General features: G+C 35.2%; 1 protein-coding gene across 2 annotated transcripts in view; it reads left to right on the forward strand.

Annotated features, from left to right (window-relative positions):
• GTF2E2 (general transcription factor IIE subunit 2) overlaps nt 1-14,879 on the forward strand; it is a 136,616-nt gene that overhangs the window by 81,130 nt on the left and 40,607 nt on the right. For both annotated transcript variants that reach the window (XM_077144501.1, XM_077144504.1), the window contains exon 6: nt 12,362-12,455. In XM_077144501.1, coding sequence (XP_077000616.1) covers nt 12,362-12,455 — 94 coding nt within the window. The remainder of the gene's footprint in view (nt 1-12,361; nt 12,456-14,879) is intronic.

A 14,879-nucleotide genomic window follows, 5' to 3' on the forward strand; every position in this document is an offset into this window, starting at 1 on the left:
CTTGCACCAAATGTAAGCCAATATACTGCTTCCTCCATTGAGAAAACTGTTGGTTGAACTTAACAGTGTATTTAGTGACATAATCGATGTACATTCTTTTGTAACCTCCTTAACTTGTTCCTGTCTGGTCAGTGGCCCAACTCTGAGCCAGAAATTGAATACCAAAGAAGTTTACATGGTTTTTGAAAGATCACGGTATTAGTTTCAAGCCAAATTAAGAATAGAACCTAGGGCTCTTGATTTCCAGTCTAGACTAATGTTCTTCTTAAGGACAGGTTTTCCTTAACTTATTAATACTTTCCTATCTCCCCAAACAGATATCCTATATCCACTTATAATTTTTATCTGTTCATTAAAAGTATTCTGCAAGGATTAATTCCAGAATAATTTATTAGTTATTCTATGTTCAAGTAGTTATGTTTATCTTAAAAAGACCAACAGTTTTGTAATTCAAATATTTTCAGTAATTCACATGTCCTTTCCCCTTCTGTTTGGTTAGTTTGAATGGATAATGTTTCCCTGATTTTAAAAAAATATCCAGAATATTAAAAACTAATTTTTAAAAAAATTTTGAAGTACTTTCAAACTTAAAAGACAGATAATACAAATTCTTTACAGAAAGCTCCCAATATAACCCTACCTCTCAGATAACCAGATCTACCAATTTTGACATTTTGCCACATTTGCCATATCATTCTAATGTCTCTATTTATTTGTCTATCTGTCTATGCATTTATCAGTCCATTTTCTGAACACTTTAGATTGTGTACACCACGTTCCTTGAACACTTAAGACCATGTATACTTCCTAAAAACAAGGATGTTCACTCATGTATCCATCCTAAGTGTAATTTTCAAGTTTAAGAAATTTAACACTGATATAAAACATGCGGTCTATATTCCAATTTTTTCATGTGTTCCAGTAAGGTCCCTTAGAGCTTTTTTCTCCTTCCTTGCTAGATCCCATCAAGGATCATGTGTAGCCTGTCGTCATGGTCTCTTTAGTTCTTTTGTTTCTTTTATAATTGTAGAAACATATATACAGCCTGTATTTTTACACTCCAAGCATACTATTCAGTGGGATTAATGATTTACAATATTGTGGTGCTTTCACCGCCTTCTATTATAAAACTTTCCTATCTCCCCAACAGATATCCTATACCCATTGTTTTGATTTGGTAAAACTGCCAGAATGCAATGTACCACCCAATATACCATTACAGTGGGGATTTATTAACTTATAATTTACAATTCTTAGGTAGTGAAAATGTCCAACTCAAGACATCAACAGGCTGATACCTGAATTCTGAAGACAGGCTGCTAGTATCTGGGACACTTCAGTCACATGGGAAGACACGTAGCCAGTGTCTGCTGGTTCTTTTCTCCTGGATTTCTTTGCTTTCAGATTCTGGCCTCAGTAGCTTCGTCTCTGTTTTCTGTGTGTCCTCTCTCAGCTTCTCCTGGGGCTCTTTCTCTAAACTTCTCTGGGGCTATTTTTCCTGTGTTTTATCCTCTTATAAAGGACTCTAGTAAGATGGTTAAGACCCACCTTGAATGAGATGGATCATATCTCTGTTGAAATACTATAATCAAAAGATCCCACCCACAGTAGGTCTATGTCCACAGGAATGGATTAAAAGAACATGGTCTTTTCTGAGGTACATGCAGCTTCAAACTACCACACCTATTATGCTTTAACTCCCCATTCCCGCTGTTCCCCATCCATGTAACCTGTATGCTAATTTCTGTCTCTGTGAATTCGTGTATTCTGTGATTTTTTTTTTGTAGTTCCCGTAGGGCTTAAATTAGCATCCTAAATCTGTATCAGTCTCCTTTGCTTTGATATCAACTTAACTTCCAAATTATACACAAACTATATTCATATATACTTCTGTCCTCCCACTGTCATGAAGCTCTTGTTGCGAATTACATGTTTATATATTGTGAGTCCAAAACCACTCTTTTATCATATTTTTGCATTTGCCTTTTGGATTTTGTAGGAAGTATAAGTGGAAGTACAAATGAAAAATATAATAGTACTGGCATTTATATTTATCCATGTTGTTACTTTCACTGGAGATCCTTATGTCTTCATGCAGTTTGATATTTGGTCTATTGTCCTTGCCTGTCAACTCACAGAACCCTCTTTAGCATCTCTTGTAGGGCCTGTCTAGTGGTGACAGATTCTTTCCACTTTTGTTTATTTGGGAATGTCTTAATCTCGCTCTTATTTTGAAAGACAGTATTGCCAGATATAGAATTCTTGGTTGGCAATTTTTTTCCTTTCAGCACTGTGAATATGTCTTTTCAGTGCCTTCTTTTTTGTTTTTTTGTTTTTAACTTTTTTTATTAATTAAAAAAAATTAACAAACAAAACATTAAGATATTGTTCCATTCTACATATACAATCAGTAATTCTTAATATCATCACATAGTTGCATATTCATCATTTCTTAGAACACTCGCATCGATTTAGAAAAAGAAATAAAAAGACAACAGAAAAAGAAATAAAACGATAATAGAGAAAAAAAAGATTATACATACCATACCCCTTACTCCTTGCTTTCATTTACAACTAGCATTTCAAACTAAATTTATTTTAACATTTGTTCTCCCTATTATTTATTTTTATTCCATATGTTCTACTCTTCTGTTGATACGGTAGCTAAAAGGAGCATCAGACACAAGGTTTGCACATTCACAGAGTCTCATTGTGAAAGCTATATCATTGTTCAATCATCATCAAGAAACATGGCTACTGGAACACAGCTCTACATTTTCAGGCAGTTCCTTCCAGCCTCTCCACTACATTTTGAACAACAAGGTGATATCTACTTAATGCATAAGAATAACCTCCAGGATAACCTCTCGACTCTGTTTGGAATCTCTCAGCCATTGACACTTAGTCACGTTTCACTCTAACCCCCTTTGATCGAGAAGGTTCTCTCAATCCCTTGATGTTAATTCTCAGCTCATTCTAGGGATTTTCTCAGTCCCTTGATGCTGAGTCTCAGCTCATTCCAGGATCTCTGTCCCATGTTGCCAGGAAGGTCCACACCCCTGGGAGTCATGTCCCACGCAGAGAGGGGGAGGGCGGTGAGACTGCTCGTCATGTTGGGTGGAGAGAGAGGCCACATCTGAGCAACAAAAGAGGCTCTCTTGGGGGTGACTCCTAGGCCTAAATTTTAAGTAGACTTGACCTATCCTTTGTGGGATTAAGTTTCATATGAACAAACCCCAAGACTGGGGGCTCAGCCTATAGCTTTGGTTGTCCACATTGCCTGTGTGAATATCAAGAATTCAACTTGGGGAAGGTGAATTTCTCCCCACTCTTACCGTTCCCCGAAGGGGGCTTGTAAATACTTTTCCAGTCACTGATCAAATCACTCTGGGATTCATCGGGGCATCACTCTGGACAAACCAACAAACTCTCATGTCCTACCTGAGATTCCAAGTACTTATGACATTCAATCAAGCTATCTACATGAGTTATATTAGGAATTGCTCTAGTCAAAATATAAATTTTGTACCAAATAAACATTTTTTGCTTTAGTCTCACACATAAGGTGACATTTTAAAGTATTAATTATCATCTATTTTCAGCACCCTACAATAATGACATTCCTTTGTTCTTCCTCATGCAAAAACATTTTTAAAATTTGTACATTGTACATTTCACTATTATTATACACTCTAGGCATTCCTAGATTATACCATCTCAGTCTTTAACATCTATCTTTCTTTCTGATTTCATTTATGTCCCCAGCCCTCCTCCCTCTATCATTCTTACATGCAGCTTCATTCAGTGTTTTAACATAATTATATTATAGTTAGGTAGTATTGTGCTGTCCATTTCTGAGTTTTTGTATCCAGTCCTATTGCACAATCTGTATCCCTTCAGCTCCAATTACCCAATATCTTACCCTATTTCTATCTCCTGATGGTCTCTGTGACCAACAACATATTCCAAGTTTATTCACTAATGTCAGTTCATATCAGTGAGACCATACAATATTTATCCTTTAGTTTTTGGCTAGTCTCACTAAGCATAATGTTCTCAAGGTTCATCCATGTTGTTACATACTTCAAAAGTTTATTCTATCTAAAGCTGCATGATATTCCATCGTATGTATATACCAGTTTGTTTAGCCACTTGTCTGTTGATGGATATTTTGGCTGTTTCCATCTCTTTGCAATTGTAAATAATGCTGCTATAAATATTGATGTGCAAGTGTCCGTTTGTGTCTTTGCCCTTAAGTCCTCTGAGTAGGAACCTAGCAATGGTATTGCTGGGTCATATGGCAATTCTATATTCAGCTTTTTGAGGAACCGCCAAACTGCCTTCCACAGCGGTTGCACCATTTGACATTCCCACCAACAATGAATAAGTGTGCCTCTTTCTCCACATCCTCTCCAGCACTTGTCATTTTCTGTTTTGTTGATAATGGCCATTCTGGTGGGTGTGAGATGATATCTCATTGTGGTTTTGATTTGCATTTTTCTAATGGCCAGGGACATTGAGCATCTCTCCATGTGCCTTTTGGCCATTTGTATTTCTTCTTCTGAGTAGTGTCTGTTCAAGTCTTTTTCCCATTTTGTAATTGGATTGGCTGTCTTTTTGTTGTTGAGTTGAACAATCTCTTTATAAATTCTGGATACTAGACCTTTATCTGATATGTCGTTTCCAGATATTGTCTCCCATTGTGTAGGCTGTCTTTTTACTTTCTTGATGAAGTTCTTTGATGCGCAAAAGTGTTTAATTTTGAGGAGCTCCCATTTATTTCTTTCTTTCTTCAGTGCTCTTGGTTTAGGTGTAAGGGCCATAAAACCGCCTCCAATTATAAGATTTATAAGATATCTCCCTACATTTTCCTCTAACTGTTTTATGGTCTTAGACCTAGTGTTTAGATCTTTGAACCATTTTGAGTTAACTTTTGTATAGGGTGTGAGATACGGGTCCTCTTTCATTCTTTTGCATATGGATGTCCAATTCTCTAGGCGCCATTTATTGAAGAGATTGTTCTGTCCCAAATGAGTTGGCTTCACTGCCTTATCAAAGATCAAATGTCCATAGATGAGAAGCTCTATATCTGAGCACTCTATTCGATTCCATTGGTCAATATATCTATCTTCATGCCAGTACCATGCTGTTTTGACCACTGTGGCTTCATAATATGCCTTAAAGTTCGGCAGAGTGAGACTTCCAGCTTTGTTTTTTTTCCCCAAGATACTTTTAGCAATTCGGGGCACCCTGCCCTTCCAGATAAATTTGCTTATTGGTTTTTCTATTTCTGAAAAGTAAGTTGTTGGGATTTTGATTGGTATTGCATTGAATCTGTAAATCAATTTAGGTACAATTGTCATTGTAACTATATTTACTCTTCCAATCCATGAACATGGTATGCCCGTCCATCTATTTAGGTCTTCTGTGATTTCTTTTAACAATTTCTTGTAGTTTTCTTTGTATAGGTCTTTTGTCTCTTTAGTTAAATTTATTCCTAAGTATTTTTCTTTAGTTGCAATTGTTAATGGAATTCTTTTCTTGATTTCCCCCTCAGATTGTTCATTACTAGTGTATAGAAACACTACAGATTTTTGAATGTTGCTCTTGTAACCTGCCACTTTGCTGTACTCGTTTATTAGCTCTAGTAGTTTTGCTGTGGATTTTTCAGGGTTTTCAACATATAGTATCATATCATCTGCAAACAGTGATAGTTTTACTTCTTCCTATCCAATTTCGATGCCTTTTATTTCTTTTTCTTGTCTAATTGCTCTGGCTAGAACTTCCAACATGATGTTGAATAACAGTGGTGATAGTGGACATCCTTGTCTTGTTCCTGATCTTAGGGGGAAATTTTTCAGTTTTTCCCCATTGAGGATGATATTAGCTGTGGGTTTTTCATATATTCCCTTTATCATTTTAAGGAAGTTCCCTTGTATTCCTATCCTTTGAAGTGTTTTCAACAGGAAAGGATGTTGAATCTGGTCAGATGCCTTCTCTGCATCAATTGAGATGATCATGTGATTTTTCTGCTTTGATTTGTTGATATGGTGTATTACATTAATTGATTTTCTTATGTTGAACCATCCTTGCATACCTGGGATGAATCCTACTTGGTCATGATGTATAATTCTTTTAATGTGTTGCTGGATTCGATTTGCTAGAATTTTGTTGAGGATTTTTGCATCTATATTCATTAGAGCGGTTGGTCTGTAGTTTTCTTTTTTTGTAATATCTTTGCCTGGTTTTGGTATGACGGTGATGTTGGCTTCATAGAATGAATTAGGTAGCTTTCCCTCCACTTCAATTTTTTTGAAGAGTTTGAGCAGTATTGCTACTAATTCTTTCTGGAATGTTTGGTAGAATTCACATGTGAAGCTGTCTGGTCCTGGACTTTTCTTTTTGGGAAGCTTTTTAATGATTGATTCCATTTCTTTACTTGTGATTGGTTTGTTGAGGTCATCTATTTCTTCTTGAGTCAAAGTTGGTTGTTCATTCCTTTCTAGGAACTTGTCCATTTCATCTACATTGTTATATTTATTAGCATAAAGTTGTTCATAGTATCCTGTTATTACTTCCTTTATTTCTGTGAGGTCAGTGGTTATGTCTCCTCTTCCATTTCTGATCTTATTTATTTGAATCCTCTCTCTTCTTCTTTTTGTCAGTCTTGCTAGGGGCCCATCAATCTTATTGATTTTCTCATAGAACCAACTTCTGGTTTTATTGATTTTCTCTATTGTTTTCATGTTCTCAATTTCATTTATTTCTGCTCTAATCTTTGTTATTTCTTTCCTTTTGCTTGCTTTGGGGTTAGTTTGCTGTTCTTTCTCCAGTTCTTCCAAGTGGACAGTTAATTCCTGAATTTTTGCCCTTTCTTCTTTTCTGATATAGGCATTTAGGGCAATAAATTTCCCTCTTAGCACTGCCTTTGCTGCGTCCCATAAGTTTTGATATGTTGTGTTTTCCTTTTCATTTACCTCAAGATATTTCCTGATTTTTCTTGTAATTTCTTCCTTGACCCACTGGTTTTTTAAGAGTATATTGTTGAGCCTCCACGTATTTGTGAATTTTCTGGCACTCTGCCTATTATTGATTTCCAACTTCATTCCTTTATGATCTGAGAAAGTGTTGTGTATGATTTCAATCTTATTAAATTTGTTGAGACTTGCTTTGTGACCCAGCATATGGTCTATCTTTGAGAATGATCCATGAGCACTTGAGAAAAAGGTGTGTTCTGCTGTTGTGGGGTGTAATGTCCTATAAATGTCTGTTAAGTCTAGCTCATTTATTGTAATATTCAAATTCTCTGTTTCTTTATTGATCCTCTGTCTAGATGTTCTGTCCATTGATAAGAGTGGGGAATTAAAGTCTCCAACTATTATGGTAGAGGTGTCTATTTCCCTTTTCAATGTTTGCAGTGTTTGCCTCATGTATTTTGGGGCATTCTGGTTCGGTGCATAAATATTTATGATTGTTATGTCTTCTTGTTTAATTGTTCCTTTTATTAGTAGATAGTATCCTTCTTTGTCTCTTTTAACTGTTTTACATTTGAAGTCTAATTTGTTGGATATTAGTATAGCTACTCCTGCTCTTTTCTGGTTGTTCTTTGCATGAAATATCTTTTCCCAACCTTTCACTTTCAACCTATGTTTATCTTTGGGTCTAAAATGTGTTTCCTGTAGACAGCATATAGAAGGATCCTGTTTTTTAATCCATTCTGCCAGTCTATGTATTTTGATTGGGGAATTCAATCCATTAACATTTACTGTTATTACTGTTCGGGTAATACTTTCCTTTACCATTTTGCCTTTGGTATTTTGTATGTCATATCTGATTTTCTTTCTTTCTACACTCTTCTCCACACCTCTCTCTTCTGTCTTTTCATACCTGTCTCTAGTGCTCCTGTTAGTATTTCTTGCAGAGCTGCTCTCTTGATCACAAACTCTCTCAGTGACTTTTTGTCTGAAAATGTTTTAATTTTTCCCTCATTTTTCAAGGACAATTTTGCTGGGTATAAAATTCTTGGTTGGCAGTTTTTCTCTTTTAGTAATTTAAATATATCATCCCACTGTCTTCTCGCCTCCATGGTTTCTGCTGAGAAATCTACACATAGTCTTATTGGGTTTCCCTTGTATGTGTTGGATTGCTTTTCTCTTGCTGCTTTCAAGATCCTCTCTTTGATCTCTGACATTCTGACTAGTAAGTGTCTTGGAGAACGCCTGTTTGGATCTATTCTCTTTGGGGTGCACTACACTTCTTGGATGTGTAATTTTAGGTCTTTCATAAGAGTTCGGAAATTTTCAGTGATAATTTCTTCCATTTGTTTTTCTCCTCCTTTTCCCTTCTCTTCTCCTTCCAGGACTCCCACAACACGTATATTTGTGCGCTTCATATTGTCTTTCAATTCCCTGAGTCCCTCCTCATAATTTTCCATTCTTTTCCCTATAGTTTCTGTGTCTTTTTGGATTTCAGATGTTCCATCCTCCAGTTCACTAATCCTAACCTCTGTCGCTTGAAATCTGCCATTGTAGGTTTCCATTGTTTTTTTTCATCTCTTCTACTGTATCTTTCATTCCCATAAGTTCTGTGATTTGTTTTTTCAGACTTTCCATTTCTTCTTTTTGTTAATTCCTTGCCTTCTTCATGTCCTCCCTCAATTGATTCATTTGATTTTTGATGAGGATTTCCATTTCTGTTCGTATATTCTGAATTAATTGTTTCAGCTCCTGTATCTCATTTGAACTATTGGTTTGTTCCTTTGACTGGGCCATATCTTCAATTTTCCTGGTGTGATATTTTATTTTTTGCTGGCATCTAGACATTTAATTACCTTAATTAGTTTATTCTGGAGATTGCTTTCACTTATGTTACCTAGGGTTTTCTTGCTAGATGAGTTTGTTGTCTATCTGTTCTTCAACCTTCAGTTCAGCTTTTTCTGGACCTCTAGCTTAAGTTTTGTTTAACAGAGGGTAATTTTTCAGTTCTTGTTTCCTTGTTTCTTGCCCTGCTTGTATGGTGCCCCCCCCACCACGCTTAGGCGGGTCTACATAGGTATTACAAACTCCTGCCGGGTTTTCTCGGACTAAACTGGCCTCCTATCAGGGGGAAGGAGTCACCTGCGTCAGTTTTCCCTGAGGGTGAGACCCAGCAGGTTGAAAGACTTTCCTGTGACGTCTCTGGGCTCTGTTTTTCTTATCCTGCCCAGTATGTGGCACTTGTCTGCCTGCGGGTCCCACCAGCAAAAGATGTTGTGGCTCCTTTAACTTTGGAAACCTCTCCCTGCTGGGGGCATGGTGGAGACAGAGGAAGGGTTGTAGGCTGGTTTTAATGGCTTCAAATTGCCAAGCCCTGGGGTCTGAATTCCTTGAGAGAGGGATTCCACCTAAGTTGGGCTTCACCCCTCCCCTGGGGAAGGCACAGGTGGGAGATTTCCAGTGGTTTCTGATGAGAAATCAGCACTTGATCTTGTTGAGGCTTCCTTGATTGTAACATGTTGCTTTTGTCTTGTAGCTTTCAGAATTCTCTCTTCTTCTTTGATATTTGACAAGTTGAGCATAATATGCTATGGCATGGGTCTATCTGAGTTTATCCTGTTTGAAATTCTTTGAGTGTCTTGGATGTGTATATTCACATCTTGTTAAATTTGGGAAGTTTTCAGCCATTATTTCTTTGAATTTTCTCTCTGCCTCTTTCTTTCTTTGCTGTCTAGGACTCCCACAGTGCATATATATCGGTATGCTTGATGGTGAATCACAGGTTCCTCAGACTCTGTTTACTTTTCTTTATTCTTTCTGTCCCTAAGTTTAAATGATTTCAATTATCTTATCTTCAAGTTCTTGGATTCTTTCTTCTACCAGTTCCAATCTGCTGCTGAACTCCTCTAGGGAATTTTAATTCCTGTTACCAGTGGTCTTTAGGTATTTGCTTCCTTCTCATAATTTCTGTCTCTCTTGATATTCTTTGTGCTCATCTATTGTTCGCCTGATTTCCTCTAGTTCTTTTCTATATTTTCCTGTAGCTCTTTCAGCATAATTAGGACCATTAAAAAAAAATGTCTGTAATATTTCAGATCTGGTTCTCCTCATTGATGGTTTCTCATGCTTTTATTTTATTTTTTTCTGGGCCATCACTTCCTGATTCTTTCTACATTGTATAATCTTTTGTTGATACCTGGCCATTTTAAGATGTTGATATATATTTTTTTATTGAAGTTTAGACTTTGAGGTATCTTTTCCTTAAGCGTGAATCCAGGTAGTTTTGTGAAGAGCTTTCTTAAATGCCAAGGAGCAAACAAGCAAAACTGCCCCCTACCTTCCCCAGTCTTTGCAGAATGACCAGTTGGAGTGCTCTTTTTCAGGGCTTATCCATACAGTTTAGAGAATAGCCCAAGATCAGAGTGTAAGGGCTGCCCTAATCCTTTCTGTGTGTGTGTGTGTATGTGTGTTTGTGTCCTGTCTTGTGCATGCACATGTGGCCCTGGGTATTCTCCCATTTACATAGATATGAATGTCCCCTATTCCCTAGGAAACAGTTTCCTCGGGGTCCTGGGCTGCACTGTATGTCATACAGCCAGCAGTCCCTTGCCCCAGGCAGCAGATTTTGACTGTTCTCCCATAGCATTCTGTAGGAGAGTTCTGTGAACTGCCTTCCACACGCAGGGCAAGTTCTGGAATGGCAAGTCTCTCAGGCTACCACCAGACAGATTGGGCCAGACGTACTCCCAATCTATGCATTCTCACTTTCAGATAGGATTGTTTTTAATTATTCAAAACATAGGAGTTTTATTCTGTGTTTAAAAATGCAAAGATATGGTCTATCCTAAGTAAGGGAATGCTTTGCTATAGCTAAGTTAAATCTCTTCTGCTTTGCTTCCTTTTGTTCAGTTCATGATGGAGGTAGAAGATAACTATCACTGTCTCTTTGTTGCCCAAAGAGTGCTTTGAAGAAATGTATAATATAGTACTAGAAAGGAACAAAAAGAACTGCCCAAGTGAGAAAACAAGAGAATGAGGAAAACCAGTGACAATTCCAGATGGCTTATCCCTCAGTAATTGTTATTTGAGAGTTTTTTAATAAATTAAATTAACTGCCAGTATATTCTTATTATGCCATTCTATATTTGTAATATAATACATTTATGTTTAAGGTAATATATTGATTTACCTGCTTTCTAGTTGTTTTTATTTCCATTTTCTTTACTTATCTTGCCATCATCATTTACTAGCTACTTCCCAAGGACTCTATTTTTAATTAGTTTTTGATATTTTAAATCATTTTATGAATAATTTACATAATAAAGAGATAATGAAAGGTACCTTTATTTGAAATTTTCATAAGAATTTTAACATAGCAAACCTGTATTCAGTAAATTTTGGCATACACATCAAAAAGATGAAAGAATACTACCATATGACCTTTAGACAGGGTGAGATAGTTCAAGTTCTTATTGCCAAATCTTGTATGATGAAGTCCTTCCTGAATAACAGGATGAGAATACCTTATTTCTTTTTTTGTCCTTGGAAAGATCTTATTCACATACTGTTTTTTAAACTTGAGAATATGTATTGTGATGTTGTCATCAGAAGACAGTGTCAGATTTTTATTTCTATGATAAATTTCATATCATCATTAGAGTCTAGAGTGCTCCTTTCTGGCTGTTTGCATTCATCTTTTGTTTCATCTATTAGTAGAAGAATATCTTCTATCAGTTTTCTTCTCTTTGCTAGGAAGGGTAGAAAGTAAAAAATTCTAAATTCTTAATTCCCAACTATATTCAGTGAAAGCTAAAAGTCTACAAGCACAGTGTCTCCATTCCTTTATATCTTCTTGATAGAGGCACAAAACTTTGGGCAATTCCATAAGACACTGAAGGATGGCTGTTTATTTCACTGTTGCATCATGTTTCTAGGTGATTTAAGCATTCTTCCATTTTCTTATTATTTTAACTTTTTTAACACTTAATTGGGAATAATTGATGAGTAATAATTACTGGTTAGCAAAATATTTCAAGATGTAGGAAAAATAAGATAACTAAGATTCCACAGTGTATTTTAGATTAATAATTGCATCCAGTGGCTCCACATAGTAAGTATAAAATAGAATGAATTTAATTCTGTTTTGAAAAAATAAATCATTTTCTTTTTGTGCTTTAGAGGACCTCTAAGAATAAAAGTCTTGAAATAGCAATCCTTAAAAATGATCAGAACTCCTCAAGAAAGAAACTCAAAAACTAACATTGTATACAGTGGACCCTACTGGTATACTGTGGGTTAAAAGAAATGGGAGTCCTTTGTTGTATACTCAAAAACTCTTTTGGTGAGATAATTTGGATTTAAGTGAAAAATCTTTCTTTATCTTTAAGGCTTTAGGGGATCAGATACTATTTGTAAATCGTCCTGATAAGAAGAAAATTCTTTTCTTCAATGATAAGAGCTGTCAGTTTTCTGTGGATGAAGGTAAGTAAGCCTTTTTCTATAGATACTTTAAGTTTGCAAGTATTTTTCCATTTTAAATTGATAAAATTTATACTATTTATAAATTTTTAAATCATAAATTTACAATGTTTTAATACCTTTTTTTCATAAATTTGAAATGTTTAATACTATTTTTTCTTAGTATTATTCTTTCTTAGAACAGAGCTAATGGTGCTGAAGTGCAACATATTTTTTCTCAGAATGTAATTTGAAAGGTATTTCATGAATTGTACTTGGGATCTCAGTATAGTATTCACAGTTTCTTATATTTATAATTCAGTTGTACAAAACTGCGGTTTCTTTATCTATATCTGTAATTTTATAAGTGTAAATTTCCATCCCAATAGAAATGCTTGATATAAGAGGAACCGAGGGACAGACTTATTGGTAACTGGTATTATGTCAAATAATTTATGACTTTTTTGATTATTAGATTGGGTAAACAATGCAAAAACTTTTTTCTTTCTGATAGTTGTGGAGTTTGATGCCAACTTATATTTTGAATTTCCTACTGAATATGTGATGCCTATATTTTGGATTTAATTTTCAATATGTAGTCGATATTTGTAAAGTAAAATTATTAATTAAATAAGGATTGAGTGATGATAAATTTCTTTGCTTATGTAAGTGGAAATCTCCAGTTAAGCAAATATAATAATATTTTCCTGCAAATTTGTATTACTTTTGAGAGTTTAGAAAATGGTATGAAAAGAATTGCATGTTGGTTTAATTATAAGGTTTCAGAAGAAATGCAAATTTACAGTAAAATATTCTACTGGTAATATTAAACTCTAAATATTTGAAACTTGCTGAGGCCTGCCCTGTCATCATATTGACTCTTCTTTATGGCATTACATGGAAGAGATTCTATTGAATGAGTATTTTGCATTACACATGCATTTATAAGTCTTGCCCATTAATAGCTTATACCTGTCAATTACGATTTTTTTAATGCTCAATTCCTTTATTTACTACTTTGAAATTTGTTAGCATATTTGATATATTTCAGTCCATTGTAGTGATGATGCTTAATAATACTTGTATCCTCCCATTATTGGTTGATTAGGCGGAATTTATTCAAGGGGCCCCTTGAGACCCTTTGACTCAAATCTAGTACAATTTCTTTACTTTCTCTTCTGACTGGATGTTTTCTGCCTTAACCTGGAATCAGCATTGCTTCCTTTTAGTGGGAAATGACTTCCTTTTAGTTTTTTTTTCTTTTTTACTTTTTTTTATAAATAAAAAAAAATTAACGAACAAACAAAACATAAGATATCATTCCATTCTACATATATAATCAGTAATTCTTAATACCATCACATTCAATTACGATTTTGTAATTTGTACAATACACCTAACTTTTACCTGTTATCTGGCAGGTATTTGTAGATTGGAATGTAATCAGCCTAGAGTTACTTAGATGACTATGATTTGTTTTAGCAAACAGAGTGTTATATTTTTTTGTGAAAATCCGGTAATGTCTAACAGAGTTTCTTATATTTAATTGCTTCACAATACACTTGTTATATAAAATTCGGCAAAATATTCCAGTTCTTCAGTGTCCCCATTCTAATAAATAAGGTAAGCTTTATATAATTTGAAAACCTGATAAGTAAGTAGCAAACTCCCTTGATAGTAATATGTGTCCATGTAAGGTTTGCTTTGAGTTAATTTTACTTGGAATTTCACTTTTATGCAAAATTTTATAATTGCCAAAATTAATTTCTTGTTTTTATGAATTATAGGAATATACTTGACTTTAAGATCCTTTTCAGGGATGGGAGAAAGGAGAAAATATTCAACTTCCACATTTGAAGAATTTCTGATATTCTCACAAGCAGTAGGGATAACCAAATCAATAGGTTAAGCCGTTGATTTTGGGGTTCACCTTTATAAAATTTATTCCTGGAAAGGATAGGCTAAGCCTACTTATAAATATGCCTAAGAGTCAACCCCAGAGAACCTCTTTTGTTGCTCAGATGTGGTCTCTCTCTAAACCAACTCGGCAGGTGAACTCACTGCCCTCCCCCTTACGTGGAACATGATTCCCAGGGGTGTAACTCTCCCTGACAATGTGGAACAGAACTCCCGAGATGAGCTGGGACTTGGCATCATGGGATTAAAGAAGCTTTCTTCACCAAAAGGATAAAGAGAGAAATGAGACAACATAAAGTTTCAGTGGCTGATAGATTTGAAACAGAGTAAACAGGTTATCCTAGAGGTTATTCTTAGGCATTATGTAGATATCCCTTCTTAGTGTATGGTGTATTTGAGTGGCTAGAGGGAAGTACCTGAAACTTTTTTTTTTAATTTATTTATTAATTTAAAAAAATTTAAGAAACCAAATAAAGCATTAACATATCTAATCAGTAACTCACAATATGATCACTTAGTTCCATATTCATC

This window comes from Tamandua tetradactyla, chromosome 26 (assembly GCF_023851605.1).
Source record: "Tamandua tetradactyla isolate mTamTet1 chromosome 26, mTamTet1.pri, whole genome shotgun sequence".
Taxonomy (NCBI): Eukaryota; Metazoa; Chordata; class Mammalia; order Pilosa; family Myrmecophagidae; genus Tamandua; species Tamandua tetradactyla.